Source organism: Chiloscyllium plagiosum, chromosome 4 (genome assembly GCF_004010195.1).
Source record: "Chiloscyllium plagiosum isolate BGI_BamShark_2017 chromosome 4, ASM401019v2, whole genome shotgun sequence".
Classification (NCBI taxonomy): domain Eukaryota; kingdom Metazoa; phylum Chordata; class Chondrichthyes; order Orectolobiformes; family Hemiscylliidae; genus Chiloscyllium; species Chiloscyllium plagiosum.
This window is the reverse complement of record NC_057713.1, coordinates 7,009,341-7,025,857: the sequence shown is the minus strand read 5'-3', so window position 1 is coordinate 7,025,857 and position 16,517 is coordinate 7,009,341. Positions and strand designations below refer to the sequence as shown.

Here is a 16,517-nt window from a genome sequence, read left to right as displayed (position 1 = left end):
CACAGAGGGTGGTATGTGTATGGAATGAGCTGCCAGAGGATGCGGTGGAGGCTGGTACAATTGCAACATTTAAGAGGCATTTGGATGGGTATATGAATAGGAAGGGTTTGGAGGAATATGGGCCAGGTGCTGGCAGGTGGGAATAGATTGGGATGGGATATCCGGTCGGCATGGATGGGTTGGACCGAAGGGTCTGTTTCCATGCTGTACATCTCTATGACTCTATGACTATGACATTGGTGAGTCTGCACTTGGAGTATTGTGTTCAATTTTGGTTACCTTCTTGTAGGAAGGATGTTATTAAACTGGAAAGAGTGTAGGAGAAACTTACAAGGACGTTGCCAGGACTCAATGGTCTGAGATATTGGGAGAGGTTGGACAAGCTAGGACTTTTTTCTTTAGACGGTAGGAGACTGAATCTTATTGAAGTGGATTAGGTCATGGGAGGCATGGATAGAATGAATGTACTCAGTCTTTTCCCAGGGTTAGGAATCAAGGACTAGAGGGCGTCAGTTTAAGGTTAGAGGGAAAAGAATAAAAGGGAACATGAGAGACAACTTTTTTATGCATATGGAATGAGGTGCCAGCGGAAATGTTTGAGACTGGTACATTAATAACATTTAAAAGGCATTTGAACAAATACATGGATAGGAAATGTTTAGAAAGGTTTCGCCAAGTGCAGCGAAATGGATTAGTGTGGATGGACATTTTGGTCGGCATGGACCAAAGGGCCTGTCTCTGTGCTGTAGGACTCTATGACTGTAAGTGAAAACCCACCAATCAGAAAGATTTAGCCACCGAGCCCTTCTTTCTTGAGTGTGTTTTATATTAAAGAATGAAACACCAAGCAGATCTTTCTTGAAATTGTGGGATGTAGAAAGTATACTCCAATGGCAATATCGCCCCTTCTACTTTTGTTGTTCCCATCTTGCTGTTGGTTGACTGTCTCTCAATGGTTCGATATATACAGTGGCACTATTTATTCTGACAATGTTCTCAGGGTACAAATGGGAAGGTACTCTTGGAGCTAAAGGCTGGAAACTGAACCCATTTGTCTTTCACACCTCAATCCAAACCACGAGTTGCAATCAATATCCTCCCTTGCTACCTGCCTGCTCGAGTACTCAAGCCCCAACATTAATACAGGCAGCCTGGCTCCGAGCTGGATAAAGACTGTCTGATGTGTGCTTGAAGCATTAATCCACATGCCGTGAGTGAGACGCAAGATGCATTGAGAGAAGATTGTTTCAACATCTTTACACATTCAGCAAGAAGAGGGCATGGTCGCCTGTTATTAATTAGATTAGATTAGATTACATTACAGTGTGGAAACAGGCCCTTCGGCCCAACAAGTCCACACCGACCCGCCGAAGCGTAACCCACCCATACCCCTACATTTACCCCTTACCTAACACTACGGACAATTTAGCATGGCCAATTCACCTGACCTGCACATTTTTGGACTGTGGGAGGAAACCGGAGCACCCGGAGGAAACCCACGCAGACACGGGGAGAATGTGCAAACTCCACACAGTCAGTCGCCTGAGGCGGGAATTGAACCCGGGTCTCTGGCGCTGTGAGGCAGCAGTGCTAACCACTGTGCCACCGTGCCACCCACACGGTGGCACGGTGGCACAGTGATGACTGTGGAAACTGTGATGACTGTGGAAATTTGCAAGAATCGCAGAATAGTTACAGAACAGCAAAAGGCCATTCTGCCCATTGGTGCCTGCACTAGTCCTATCCCCTGGCAGCACAGTCTCAGCGAAAGGGAAACGTTGAGGCCTCACAGCCTATTGGATACCTGTCACATTGCATATTGTGCTTCTGTCTCCTCACACCAAATAGTCTCACTGACTAGTCAAAAGAGTTCAGACAGAGAAAGACTGCACACTGCTTTGTATCATTCATTCACGGGATGACAGTGTCACTAACTAGGGCAACATTTATTGTCCATCCCTAATTACCCAGAGGGCAGTTAAGAAGCAACCACATTGCCATGGGTCTGGAGTCACATGTAGACCAGATGGGGTAAGGATGGCAGTTTCCTTCCCTAAAGGACGTTAGTGAACCAGATGAGTTTTTCCCAACAATTGGCAATTCATGATCGTCATTAGAATCTTAATTCCAGTTTTTTATTGAATTCAAAATCCACCATCTGTCATAGTGGGATTCGAGCCCAGTCTCTGGAATATTACCTGGATCTCTGAATTAATAGCCCAGCAATAATACCAGTAGGCCATTACCACCCCCCTGTTCTTGTCCTTTATGCTTTGGTTATTTGTGGTCCTTGCCTTTGTTGCCCATCGCTATTCTCCCTTGAACTGAATGGCTTCCTCGGTCATTTCAGAGGGCAGTTAAGAGTAAACCACGCCTCTGTGGGTCTGGAGTCACGAGTAGACCAGCCCAGGTAAGGATGACAGATTGCCTTCCCTGAAAGGCATGAGTGGACCAGATGGGTTTTTTTACAACAGTCGATGATAATTCCATTGTCACCACTGGAAGGGCTGAATGGCCTACTCCTGCTCCTATATCTATTGTTCGGTTACTGAGACCAACTTTCATTTTCAGGTTTCTCTTTCATTAATTGAATTTAAATTCCACAAGTGTCTTGGGGTAGAGAGGTGGTCGGAGTGGGGTGGGGGATGAATTTGAGTCCTTGTTGCCAGGGCTTTAAGTAGATAGCATGGTGGCTCAGTGGTTAGCACTGCTGCCTTATAGTCCCAGGTTCAATTCCAGCCTTGGGCATCTGTCTGTGTGGCGTTTGCATGTTCTCCCCGTGTCTGCATGGGTTTCCTCCCACATTCCAAAGATATGCAGGTGAAGTGTGTTAGTCAGAGGGGGGTGGGTTACTCTTTGGAGAGTTGGTGTTGGGCTGAAGAGCCTGTTTCCACACTGTAGGGAATCTAATCTAATCTCTGCATTTCTGGCCATGGGATGTTACTCCACCACCATCTTTAACTTCATCATCAAGATAAGGCTCTGGTAAGTTGCAATTATATTGTTAGGTCAGTTCTCTCTTCATATACAATGACATTCAGGCATGTAATTGAACTGCTGTGTATTATTCAGAGCGACTGCCTTATAAGTAAATTGATGAAACTGAGAGAAACTGTGTCCATATCAGGAGCTAGCTTGTGTTTATAATATTCACTTAGTTGCCAACCAAAATTAATTATTAATAAAATAAACAATGGCACTAAATGCTCAGTACATTATATCTGTTTCAGTCAACTAATTAAAGATTAAAAACTAATTAAATGAAGAATTCGATCTCCTTTGCTCTCTTGCAAAGACATCTTTCCCCAGCCCAGCCACTTTCCTCATCCCTGTCCCCAGCTCTGCCAAACCCCCTTTAAAACCCTCTAAAACTCCACATCCCTTGGGGTGGCACAGTGGTTTGCACAGTGGCACATTGGTTAACACTGCTGCCTCACAGCGCCAGGGTCCCAGGTTCAATTCCAGCCTTGGGCGACTGTCTGTATGGAGTTTGCACATTCTCCTCGTGTCTGCATGGGTTTCCTCCCATAGTCCAAAGATGTGCAGGTCAGGTGAATTAGCCATGTTAAATTGCCCATAGTGTTAGATGTATTAGTCAGGGAGAAATGAGTCTGGGTGGGTTACTCTTCGGAGGGCTGGTTGGGTCGAAGGGCCTGTTTCCACACTGTAGGAAATCTAATCTAACCTAAAACCCTGTCTCCATTTCGGATCATTCATCTACACCAATAACTGAATGCAATGTTGTCCTGCTCAATACTCATCCCTCAATCGACACTGCAAACAAATAGAATAGCGGATAATTGTCATGTCCCTTTATATGGGAGGTCGTTGTGTGGAAATTGGTTGCTGTTTTTCCCACATCACAACCGTGACCGCATTTCAAAAGTATTAGAATTGCTTCAAAGTTCTTTGCAACCTTCAGTGGTTATGCAAGGTGCCACATAAATGCAAGTTTCGCTTTGCTTTCTTTCAAATTAACCCTCTGCATCTTAATATCACATAACCACAATGAAAGCATACCCTGACAGCCAGCACTGATCACATCCACTGACCTGTTTCAATGTATCTGGTGAAGTAGCAATTTGAAGTCCTTATGAATTTATGGTTTAGAGATGCTGGTGTTGGACTGGTGTGTACAAAGTTAAAAATGACACAACATCAGGTTATAATCCAACAGGTTTATTCAGAAGCACTAGCTTTCGGAGCGCTGCTCCTTCATCAGGTGATTATACACCACAACTATCTGATAAAGGAGCGGGCGCTCCGAAAGCTAGTGCTTCCAATTAAACCTGTTGGACTATAACCTGGTGTTGTGTGAGTTTTAACCTTATGAATGTATGCCTTTAAATTTTGGTTTCTGTGGAAGTTATTTAAGCAATGAGTAGTGGCAATGGCTGGCAGTAAAACACAAGGTGGAGTAGGGGTTATATTGTGAGAGGCTTTGATTTTTCTTTTGTGCAAACACACTGGTCCAGCTCCCTCAGAGCCAGCTCTCAGAGTGACAGAACCTCTAACACTCCTTTTTTTTTGAAACCCCCCACACTACTGCCTAACTGCGGTAGTGCTTATTTTTTCCCCAGCACCCATGTTGTGTGTGTGTGCAGGTGTGAGAGGCTTTGATGCTGCTCATTCCCTTATCAGAGCTGCTCTGAGGGACATACAATCAGATGGGAGGTTCCAGCACCCCTTAGGTGGGCAAAAGGTAGTTAAAATTGGAAGACGAGTAAGCTAGCAGCTGATTCCAGGAATAATTAATAATAAATAATTCTGTACTCACCTTGTTACATTCTGACCTGCTGAACAGATTCAAAAGATATGATCTTTTCTAAAAACATTTCCATCTTACCATTTTTATGATATAATAAAGTGACCTTTTTAACCTGTCCAAAGATGTTTCCTTTCTCTCTTTATTCAAGATGGCTTCGCCAACAGTGGGTCAACCATCTTCTATTTTCCTTTATCGTTCACAGAATGCGGGGTCGCTGGCTGGACCATCATTTATTGCCCGTCCCTAGTTGCCCCTTGAGAGGGTGGGGATGAGCTGCCTCTTGAACCACTACAGTCCACATCCTGTAGGTGGACACACAGTGTCCTTGGACCCTAACATCTCTAGGTCAATCTTATCCTCGAGTGAGGCTGTCTAACCCTGTTCACCACTCCTACACTCTAACACCAACATACCATTCCCAAATTTCAGGGAGAAGGTGCAATAATGGTATTCTCATTGGACTAGCACAGGCTAATGAGCTAACAGGTGGTATGGCGGCTCAGTGGGTAGCACTGCTGCCTCACAGTGCCAGGGACCCGGGATCGATTCCACCTTTGTGTGACTGTCTGTGTGGAGTTTGCACATTCTCCCCGTGTCTTCATGGGTTTCCTCCCATAGTCCAAACTTGTGCAGTGGACTCGATAGGCCGAATGGCCTTACTTCCGCTCCTATGTCTTATGGTCTTAGGTAGATTGTCCATGGGAAATTTCCCATAGTGTCCAGGGACGTGCAGGCTAGGTGGGTTAGCCATTGGGAAATGCAGGGTTGCAGGGATTGGGTGGGGGAGCTGATTCTGGGTAGGATGCTCTTTGGAGAGTCGGTGTGGATTGATGGGCCAAATGGTCTGCTTCCACTCTGTAGGGATCCTATGATCTGGAGACACAGGTTCAAATCCCACCCTGACAGCCAGCAGAAATTAAATTCAGTTAATTAATCTCAAAGAAAACTTTTCTCACAGTAATGATGACTCTGAAAGTATCATCGATTGTTATAAAAACCCCTGGAACGTACTAATGTTCTTCAGAGAAGGACATGCACCCTCATCTGGTGGGGAAGGGTACTGCACACAGTAAGGAGACACTGGGTCAAAGTTTGGAATGTTTACAGAGGGTGGAATTTGTGAGGCAGACCAGGAGTGGGTTTGAATAATCAATTCCAGAGTTAACGAAGGAACGGATAAGGGATTCAGGAGCAGGGGAGCTGAGGCAGAGGCGAACTATGAGGATGTTATAGAGATGGAAATAGCCGTTTCAGTTGCAGGACAAAGATGTGGCCAGATATTTACTCTGGGATAAATAGAAGACTAAGGTTGTGAATAGAACACTTTAAGTCTCATACTCTTGTCAGGGAGACAGATAGAGGAGACGGGTAGGGAATAAAGATAGGTATTGGTGGGAGGGGGCAATGACAATCGCAGTAAACATGGCTTGACAACATTGGGCAGAATGGTGGAACTGAAAAGCATTCTCATTCGTACTGTTGGAAAGGAGAGGTGGCAGGAGTGATTCATCTCTGAGGTGCATTCCATAAAAAGGGGGTGGGATGACAGGGTTGGAGTTGGGAAAGGACAAGTATGACACAGAAAACCTGGAAGGTAAGGTCTTACCAACATCCTACACTGTCTGTTTGGTGAGCCACTGGTGCTGGTTTGGGGAAGGGGTGGTGGATGTCTATGGTTGTGAGGGTGATGGAGGAATGGGGAGATTTTCAGACTAACTTGCTGGACTGGAGGACAAACTCCCTCTTCCTTGTGACCCTCAAGCAGTGCTGTAAAGACGTTTACGAATTGAATTTGGCCCGTCTTGTCTCATTTCACTTGTGTTTCCTGACGACGTAGGTTAAAATGGAATCCTTGTCAAATAGGGACATACCCCCTAATTATAATATTTGAAATGAATGAACCTTTTCCTAATATCAGATTGGTTGTCCACACCCTGCTCCACCAGTCGTAAAACTAAAAGTGGAAGCCTTTGAGGTGGAAAGGGTTCAGGTGCCAAATTTCTATCCTCCCTTTCGAACAAAATTGCTGCTTTTTTTGAATGATTAAATTTAATTATGAGCTGTCACTGAAATAAGAGAAGGACAATAATCAAACTGTCTCACATTATAGGTCAGTTTGTCTGAAAGCCCTCACAATGAGGGTATCCAGTGTTATTATCTGTCTATGTAATAGGAGACTGGATACTGATCAATAATGGAGTAGGAAACTGTCCTGTCTCTTTTTGATGAACCATTGAGTGTACTCAATCATTGAAGGTGGCAAAGCAGGTTAGTAAGTGGTGAAATGGAATCCTGAGCTGTAGAAATAGGCACATCAAATACAAAATCAAGATTATTATGCTGAATCTTTATAAAGCAATGACTTGCTCTAAAGTTGCCTTATTCAGTCATTGAATGGGCCCAGTATTTATTGCCCATCCCTAGTTGCCCCTTGAGAAGGTGGGGGTGAGCTGCCTTCTTGAACCGCTGCAGTCCATGTGCAGTAGGTAGACCCACAATGCCCTTAGAGAGGGAATTCCAGGATTTTGACCCAGCGACACTGAAGGAATGATGATATATTTCCAAGTCAGGACGTTGAGCGGCCTGGAGGGGAACTTGCAGGGGGTGGTGTTCCCATGTATCTGCTGCCCTTGTCCTTCTAGATGGAAGTGGTTGTGAGTTTGCAAGGTGCTGTCTGAGGAGCCTTGATGAGAATTCCAGGATTTTGACCCAGCGACACTGAGGGAATGATGATATATTTCCAAGTCAGGATGTTGAGCGGCCTGGAGGGGAACTTGCAGGGGGTGGTGTTCCCATGTATCTGCTGCCCTTGACCTTCTAGATGGAAGTGGTTGTGAGTTTGCAAGGTGCTGTCTGAGGAGCCTTGATGAATTTCTGCAGTGCATCTTGTAGATGGTACACACTGCTGCTACTGAGCGACGGTGGTCAACAGAATGGATATTTGTAGATGTGGTGCCGATAAAGTGGGCTGCTTTGCCCTGGATGGTGTTGAGCTTCTTGAGTGTTGTTGGAGCTGCACCCATCCAGGCAAGGGGGTAGTATTCCATCACATTCCTGACTTGTGCCTTGTAGATGGTAGGCATGATTTGGGGATGTTGAAACTTTATTGCTGGAACAGCACAGCAGGTCAGGCAGCATCCAGGGAACAGGAGATTCGACGTTTCGGGCACAGGCCCTTCTTCAGGATTTGGGGAGTCAGGTGGTGAAACACTTGCTACAGAATTCCTAGCCTCTGACCTGGTCTTGTAGCCACTGTATTTATATAGTTAGTGGCTGCCTGGATGTGCATCCAAGTGTTTATGCTGCTCGCTTTTTGAGGATTCTGTCTGCTCTCTTCAAAAAGGCAGCAGCAGGCTTCAAGATGGCTGCCTTCCCCTTTTTACCTCTAATGCTAAGTAGGTAGCTCCTGGTGACACTTAGCACCACTGATTTGGTTCCTGAGTACTCACAGTTCAAAATGCCACCACCATAGGAGCAAGTCAGGATATGGAATCTATTCATCCATCCCGTCCTTTCAAAGTACAGCCTGAGGAATTGTGTAGCATCCATTCAACAATTAGATAGCAAAAAGGACTACACCCGATGTGATTTCCTGCACCTTCAGGTCAACAAGAGGGTGGTGTTGAACAAATCTTTTCCCAGAGGAGAGGATAAAGTGAAAAGAAATGAAAGCATTGAATTTTACACTTACCGCAGTGTCATTGGTGACGTAGACTAAAACATCTGCTGAGCGTCTGCCATTGATGTATCTGTAGCAGTTCCAGACGCAGCCAATTAGGTAGGCCTGGAAAATACAAGAGATTGACGTCTTAGTTCAAATTTCTAAACCGACAGAGTGTCCATATCTGCTCAGCTTTGATCCAATGGAGGACAAGATAACACAGAGGAAGCGATCAAAGTGCTTCCAACATTTTACGCTTTGTTTGTCAAGCTGTGACATTTGTTAATGTGGATGAGAATGTGGTTGTTGTACACCTCAGGAATTCCTGTCAGGCCCACAGACTTTATGGTTTTCCTGGCAGCATGTCCTGGTGATGGAGGGAGAAGACCACACTAGATCTCTGCAAATGGAGGATGTTCCGATTGGTGTTAGGACGGGGAATTCCCAACTGGTACCCTGGATGGTCCACATCCTGGGGCCTACCTGTCTTCCCTCAGTCACTGTCCCAAACCATGGAAGCCATCTCCTTTCTCAGAGATTGTCCAAGCTCCCCTACCTCCACCTTTCCCCTCCCCAAGCTTCTGTTTCTTTCCTTGTCCTGTTACCACTCCCTTCCACTAGTGACCCTATTTTCATTTCATTTCTCTTGACTTACACCCTATCACAGACTATCCTAGTAAATAAGGAGCAGGGAATGAGGGCAAGTGAGGCATCAGTGTTTGAGCCCCAGATAGTTACAATCTTAATGAGGAAATCAAGTTCAATATTTCCAAGTTTGCTGACAACACAAAACTCTAAAATGGATTATAAAGACCATACCATTGCATTTTTCTGCATTTTTGATTATGGACTGAAAATGAAAAAGAACTGTTTTTAAAATCAAAGAGCATGGAAGGATTGCTGTGCTTTTTAAAAGCCCCTGATACTCATTGTAAAGGCTGTTTATATAGCTTCTTGTTCAAGCAGTTGAGAGTTGAGGGGACGTTTAGTTACAGATGAGCTGGATCCAGAGGCCTGTGTATGAATGGAAATTCAGCCAGCAACGTATAGCTGATTGGTCTGCAGAATGTGACCCGTTGTCAATAATAAAACATTTCTGCCTGCCAACAACCATGTGATTGGCTCCTGGGGAACTGAACAGCTTGTGGGTGTGAATGAGATAGCCAGAAGGCTTTGAACATCCAGGAAGGAAGGTGCCGTCGTTGTCTCTGTGGTTAAAAAACCCTAAAGCCTGAAGTTAGCCAATCTATTTTCCCTTACTATTTACTGTAAGCTGAGACTTTTCGCCAATAAGTAAGAGGCATTATAAATTTGTGATCCAGTCACTGTGTGCCTTCTGAAAGGAAGTGAAGTACATTGGGAGAAGAGAAATTGGCGACAGCATAGCCTGACAGCCAAAAAGATCATCTCAACTAATTCTGTGGACAGGGTCTATAAATCAGCCTTCCTAGTCTTTCCCTTCATTCATAATACCAATGCTTTTTTGATGTGTATCCATGTTTGTCTGCATGTCACAAAGTAATAGAGATGTTCAGCACAGAAACAGACCTTCAGTCCAACGCATCCATGCTGACCAGATACCTTAAATTAATCTAGTCCAATTTGCCAGCATTTGGTCTATATCCATCTAAACCTTTCCTATTCATATACCCATCCAGATCACTCTTAAATGCTGTTATTGTACCAGCCTCCACCACTTCCTATGGCAGCTCATTCCAGACATGCACCATCCTCTGTGTGAAAAAGTTGCCCCATAGGACCCTTTTAAATCTCTCCCCTCTCACCTTAAACCTATAGCATTACTGCTGTACCTAGGGAGGATATTCCTGGGAATATATCCAGTGAAGTTATTTGGGTGGAACTGAGAAATAAGAAAGGGACGATCACCTTATTGGGATTGTATTATAGACCCCCTAATAGTCAGCGGGAAATTGAGAAACAAATTTGTAAGGAGATCTCAGCTATCTGTAAGAATAATAGGGTGGTAATGATAGGGGATTTTAACTTTCCAAATATAGACTGGGACTGCCATAATGTTAAGAGTTTAGATGGTGAAGAATTTGTTAATTGTGGAAAAGAAAATATTTTGATTCAATATGTGGATGTACCTACTAGAGAAGGTGCAAAACTTGACCTACTCTTGGGAAATAAGGCAAGGCAGGTGACTGAGGTGTCAGTGGGAGAGCACTTTGGGACTGGGGACCATACTTCTATTAGCTTTAAAATAGTGTTGGAAGAGGATGGACCAGATCTAAAAGTTGAAGTTCTAAACTGGAGAAAGGCTAATTTTGATGGTATTTGGCAAGAACTTTCAAAAGCTGGTTGGGGGCAGATGTTCGCAAGTAAAGGGATGGCTGGAAAATGGGAAGCCTTCAGAAATGAGATAATGAGAGTCCAGAGAAAGTATATTCCTGTTCGGGTGAAAGGAAAGGCTGGTAAGTATAGGGAAAACTGGATGACTAGAGAAACCGAGGTTTTGGTTAAGAAAAAGAAGGAAGCATATGACATGGGAGATCAAATGAATCCTCAGAAGAGTATAAAGGCAGTGGGAGTATACTTAAGAGGGAAATCAGGAGGGCAGAAGGGGAACATGAGATAGCTTTGGCAAATAGGGTAAAGGAGAATCCAAAAGGATTTTATAAATACATTAAGGACAAAAGGGTAATTCAGGAGAGAATAGGGCCCCTCAAAGATCAGGGTCGAGAGCGTGGTGCTGGAAAAGTGCAGTAGGTCAGGCAGCATCCAAGCAGCAAGACTTCCTGATGAAGGGCTTTTGCCCGAAACTTCAATTCTCCTGCTGCTTGGATGCTGCCTGACTGGCTGTGCTTTTCCAACACCACACTCTTGAATCTGATCTCCAGCATCTGCAGTCCTCACCTTCCCCTCAAAGGTCAGCAAGGCAGCCTATGTGTGGAGCCGCAGGAGATGGGGGAGATGCTCAATGAGTATTTTGCTTCAATGTTTACTGTGGAGAAGGATATGAAGATATAGAATATGGGTAAATAGATGGTGGTACTTGAAAAATGTCCATATTACAGAGGAGGATGTGCTGGATGTCTTGATACATATAAAAGTGGATAAATCCCCACGATCTGATCAGGTGTATCCTAGAACTCTGACCCCCTTGCTGAGATATTTGTATCATTGATAGTCACAGGTGAGGTGCTGGAGGTTGGCTAACATGGTGTCACTATTTAAGAAAGGTGATAAGGAAAAGCCAGGGAACAATAGACCAGTGAGCCTGATGTCAGTGGTGGGCAAGTTGATAGAGGGAATCCTGAGGGACAGGATTTACATGTATTTGGAAAGGCAAGGACTGATTAGGGATAGTCAGCATGATTTTGTGTGTGGGAAATCATGTCTCATGAACTTGATTGCGTTTTTTGAAGAAGTAACAAAGAGGATTGATGAGGGCAGAGAGGTAGACATGATCCATATGGACTTCAGTAAGGCATTTGACAAGATTCCCCATGGGAGACTAATTAGCCAGGTTAGATCTCATGGAATACACGGAGAACTAGCCATTTAGATACAGAACTTGCTCAAAGGTAGAAGACAGAGGGTGGTGGTGGAGGGTTGTTTTTCAGACTGGAGGCCTGTGACCAGTGGTGTGCCACAAGGATCGGTGCTGAGTCCACTGCTTTTCATCATTGATTTGGAGGTGAGTATAAGAGGTTTGGTTAGTAAGTTTGCAGATGACACCAAAATTGGAGGTGTTAGTGGACAGCGAAGAAGGTTACCTCAGATTACAATGGGATCTTGATCAGACGGGCCAATGGGCTGAGGAGTGGCATATGGAGTTTAGATAAATGTGCGGTGCTGCATTTTGGAAAAGCAAATCAGAGCAGAATTTATACACTTAATGGTAATGTCCTGGGGTGTGTTGCTGAACAAAGAGACCTTGGAGTGCAGGTTCATAATTCCTTGAAAGTACAGTCATAGGTAGATAGGATAGTGAAGAAGGCATTTGGTATGCTTTCCTTTATTAGTCAGAGTATTGAGTACAGGAGTTGGGAGGTCTTGTGACTGTGCAGGACATTGGTTAGGCCACTTTTGGAATATTGCGTGCAATTCTGGTCTCCTTCCTATCAAAAAGATGTTGTGAAACTTGAAAGGATTCAGAAAAGATTTACAAGGATGTTGCTAGGGTTGGAGGATTTGAGCTATAGGGAGAGGCTGAATTAGCTGGGGCTGTTTTCCCTGGCGTGTCAGAGGCTGAGGGGTGACCTTATAGAGGTTTATAAAATCATGAGGAGCATGGATAGGATAAATAGACAGAGTCTTTTCCCTCGGGTTGGGGAATCCAGAACTAGAGGGCATAGGTTTAGGGTGAGGGGAAAGATATAGAAGAGACCTAAGGGGCAACTTTTTCACACAGTGGGTGGTGCATGTATGGAATGAGCTGCCAGAGGAAGTGGTGGAGGCTGGTACAATTGCAACATTTAAAAGGCATCTGGATGGGTATATGAATAGAAACGATTTGGAGGGATGTGGGCTGGGTAATGGCAAATGGGACTAGATTTGGTTGGGAAAACTGGTTGGCATGGACAAGTTGGACTGAAGGTTCTGTTTCCATGCTGTATATCTCTATGGCTCTATGACTCTATTCTGTGACCCCTAGTTCTGGACTTCCCCAGCACTGGGAACATTCTTCATGCATCTGGCCTGTCCCGTTCCATCAGGATTTTATGTGTTTCTGTGAAATCCCACCTCATTTTCTAAATTCCAGTGAATACAAGTCCAGTCGATCCAGTCTTTCCTCATATGTCATTCCTGCCATCCTGGGAATCAGTCTGGTGAACCTCACTGGGCTCCCTCAATAGCAGGAATGTCCTTCCTCAGACTGGAAGACCAAAACTGCACACAATACTCAAGGTCTGGCTTCACCAAGGCCCCATATGCTGTAACATGAATGTGACCTCTCTCGTCATGTGATAGAGACTCTGGTAGAAGATTGGATCTGGAGTCTGAAAAAATGCCTTGAGATCTGGTGAGAGATTATCAGAGCTGATGAACTCATAACGAAAACAAGGTTTATTCACATCTTTCTGTTGTAGACTAATTGGTAAAGATTGACTGTTTTCATTTAGTCAACAATCCTTTTCTTGTATCATGAGACTAACTGTACACGAACAAGATGACCCTGATCTTTATCTAACAATTCTTATATTCCTATTAAGGGAATAGAAATTGGCTATAAGTCAATTTTCAACAGACCATGAAAGATTTCTGCTGAAACTGGTCCCTTTTGGGTACTGACCAGTTTCACTGTGCATCCTCCTTCTGAACTGTATGAATTCTGTGATTTGCTTCCATTCCACTTTTCCATTGATTTTATTTTAAGAGTTCGACAAATTCAAAGCTTTCCATCTTGCATTCATCAGGGACAGAAGAAACCAAATGTACAAAAGGAACACCATTTTATACAGTAGGTAAAAAGGGTGGATAGAGCTACAGCAGGAACTATTCACTGCCCATCGTAGCAGGTTAATCTCTGACCAGCAGGTAGACTTTGATTCTGTGAGCTCTTGTGTGGCTGAAGAGCCCAATCCAAGAGCCACATCTCTGAACACACATTTTATACTTTTTAATATTGACACAATATTGACATAAACAGAAAGTGGGTCATAACATCAGTGCTTCACCGGAGGCTCACTGACAATGTTACCTATTATGGTGACGAAATGTCTGAAAATGAACCTTCCAGCTCAGCGAGCAAACTTACATCCTCAACCTGAGCTACAAATCTTCTCCAAACTCATTGACATAATATCTCCCTCCATGGCAATGGTGCAAGATGTGAACAAATTCCTTTCCCGTCAGAGAGCCAGGTCCTGTGTGAGAATGTAGGTGGTGTTTGCTGCACACAAATCACTCTGAGAGCCATCAGACCATAAGACAATAAGAGCATAATTAGGCCAATCAGCCCATCAAGTCTGCTCTGCCATTCAATGAGATTACAGCTGAAGTTATAATCCTCAACTCCAATTTCCTACCTATTCCCCATAATCCTCAACTCCCCTTCCTGATTAAAAGTCTGTCTGTCTCAGCCTTGAATGTACTTGATAACCTAACCTTGACAGTCCTTTGTGGTAAAGAATTCCACAGATTGACTCCCCTCTGAAAGAACCCAACTATATTACAAGCAGCTATGTTTTTGATTTCTAATGTTTCCAGGTTTGATTTTCAGCTCCACAGAGAAGTTTTCTTCTGCATAATTTTACAATCCCAGCACTGATGGATAAATCACTGCTACCATTTGATGTAGATTCCAATTTGTTAAAAGCATCATAGTCAGTCAGACACCATTGATCTTTACATCCTGACACAGGAATATAATGACTGTAAGAGAGTCCAGTTACCCAGAGTAGAAAATACCTAAATCCAGCCAATGACAATATTATTCTATGGGACTGTGTTGATTCCAAGTCCTTTAACAGCAGTTTAATCCATTGACTGTTAATTTTTTTTGGCACCTTCTAATATTTATATATATATAAATATTTTCAAATCCTAAAGAAGAAAATCCTCCTGTCATGACAGGTACGAAGAATAAAATTGCACTTTGTAAAAAGCAGGAAGAGACTCCAGTTCAAAATGTACAGAAAGGTGTTATTTGATCTGAGAAAGGTGCAGTAACATTTCTGGTCTGTTCCCATTCATAATCTGACAAGTGAAAGCACATCCACTCCAAGTCGCCCTCCCCGTTAATCTATCATCCCATTAAAAAAGGAATATTTGTTCATTTATTCTGGGCATTCACTCACATCAAAATCTAGTCAAACAGAAATCCACTTATGTGGCTTGTATGTCTGAGTATAAAAGCAGGAGAGTTTGAGGACTGCAGATGCTGGAGATCAGAGTAGAGAGTGTAGTGCTGGAAAAGCACAGCAGGGCAGGCAGCATCTGAGGAGCAGGAGAGTTGACGTTTCTGGCATTAGCTCTTCATCAGGAATGTAGGCGGGGGTGGGGGTGGTGGTAGGACAGTTCAAGAGGGTGGTGCCAAGTTAGAGAGTTGGATCTGTGATGAGGTGGGTGGAGGGGAGATTTGGAAACTGGTGAAGGCTACGTTGATGCTGTGTGGTTGAAGGGTCCCAAGGCGGAAGATAATGCGTTCTTCTTCCAGTTGTTGGATGACTAGGACTTGGCAGTGGAGGTGGACCAGGACTTGCATGTCCTTGGGAGAGTGGGAGGGGGTTTGAAGTGGTAGAGTTGAGTGTAAAAGTACTCAGATTTAGAGGAATATTCTGACTATGGAACATATAACTTTAAAATTGTTTTATTTGGGTGGGAGAATATTCAGAAATAATATGTGAGTTTGCATAAGGAATGATTAAAGGATAGGAGCTCGGAGAGGTGTGCCATTCAGTGTAACTTGTCTATTACAAGTATTTAGTTGAATGCATGTAGTGGGGACCAACCAGGGAATCATTTGTGAACCTATTCAGAGGAGCAAGATTGAAGCCATGGTACTTGGTTAAGGAGGTGTTACTTTATAATGGGCATCTCTCGTACATTAGTGCTTACAAAAGATAATAAAGATTGGGTTCTGAAGATGAGGCATCTTGGAATTCTTCTAAAACTAGGGGTGGGGTATTATAGTTTAAAAATTAAGGGCCGCCCATTTAAAACAGAGATGAGGAAACATTATTTTCTCTCAGAAGGTTGTGAGTCTTTGGGATTCCAAAAGGTATTGATGCAGAATCTCTAAATACTTTTAAGGCAGAGATAGACAGAATCTCAGGGATGAAAGATGAATATGTCAGAATGTAAAGTTGAGATTAAAATCAGACCAAACACGGTCTTGTTAAATGGTGAAGACTCGAAGGGCCAAGGGGCTGACTATTGTTCCTTGTTTGTGTGTAACATCAACCTTGTTCCTCTCTCCGTAGACTGAGAGTTCCTTTAGCGTTCTGAATTGCTCTTCAGGTCTTAACATTATGGTCTTAATTTGGTAAGAATATTACAAACGTCCAGTTCAGGAACCACTAAATACCACACAATGTTCGATCGATCATCCCTATTGTGTTCTTTTTTAAACACCAGAATCCTTCTCTTACCCACACATTTGCTCCCCCCTTTTTAAAA

General features: G+C 43.7%; 1 protein-coding gene across 1 annotated transcript in view; it reads right to left on the bottom strand.

Moving 5' to 3' along the window:
• Positions 1-16,517, bottom strand: part of laptm4b (lysosomal protein transmembrane 4 beta) — a 50,222-nt gene that overhangs the window by 5,416 nt on the left and 28,289 nt on the right. Inside the window, exon 6 of the mRNA XM_043687647.1 lies at positions 8,460-8,552. Coding sequence (XP_043543582.1) covers positions 8,460-8,552 — 93 coding nt within the window. The remainder of the gene's footprint in view (positions 1-8,459; positions 8,553-16,517) is intronic.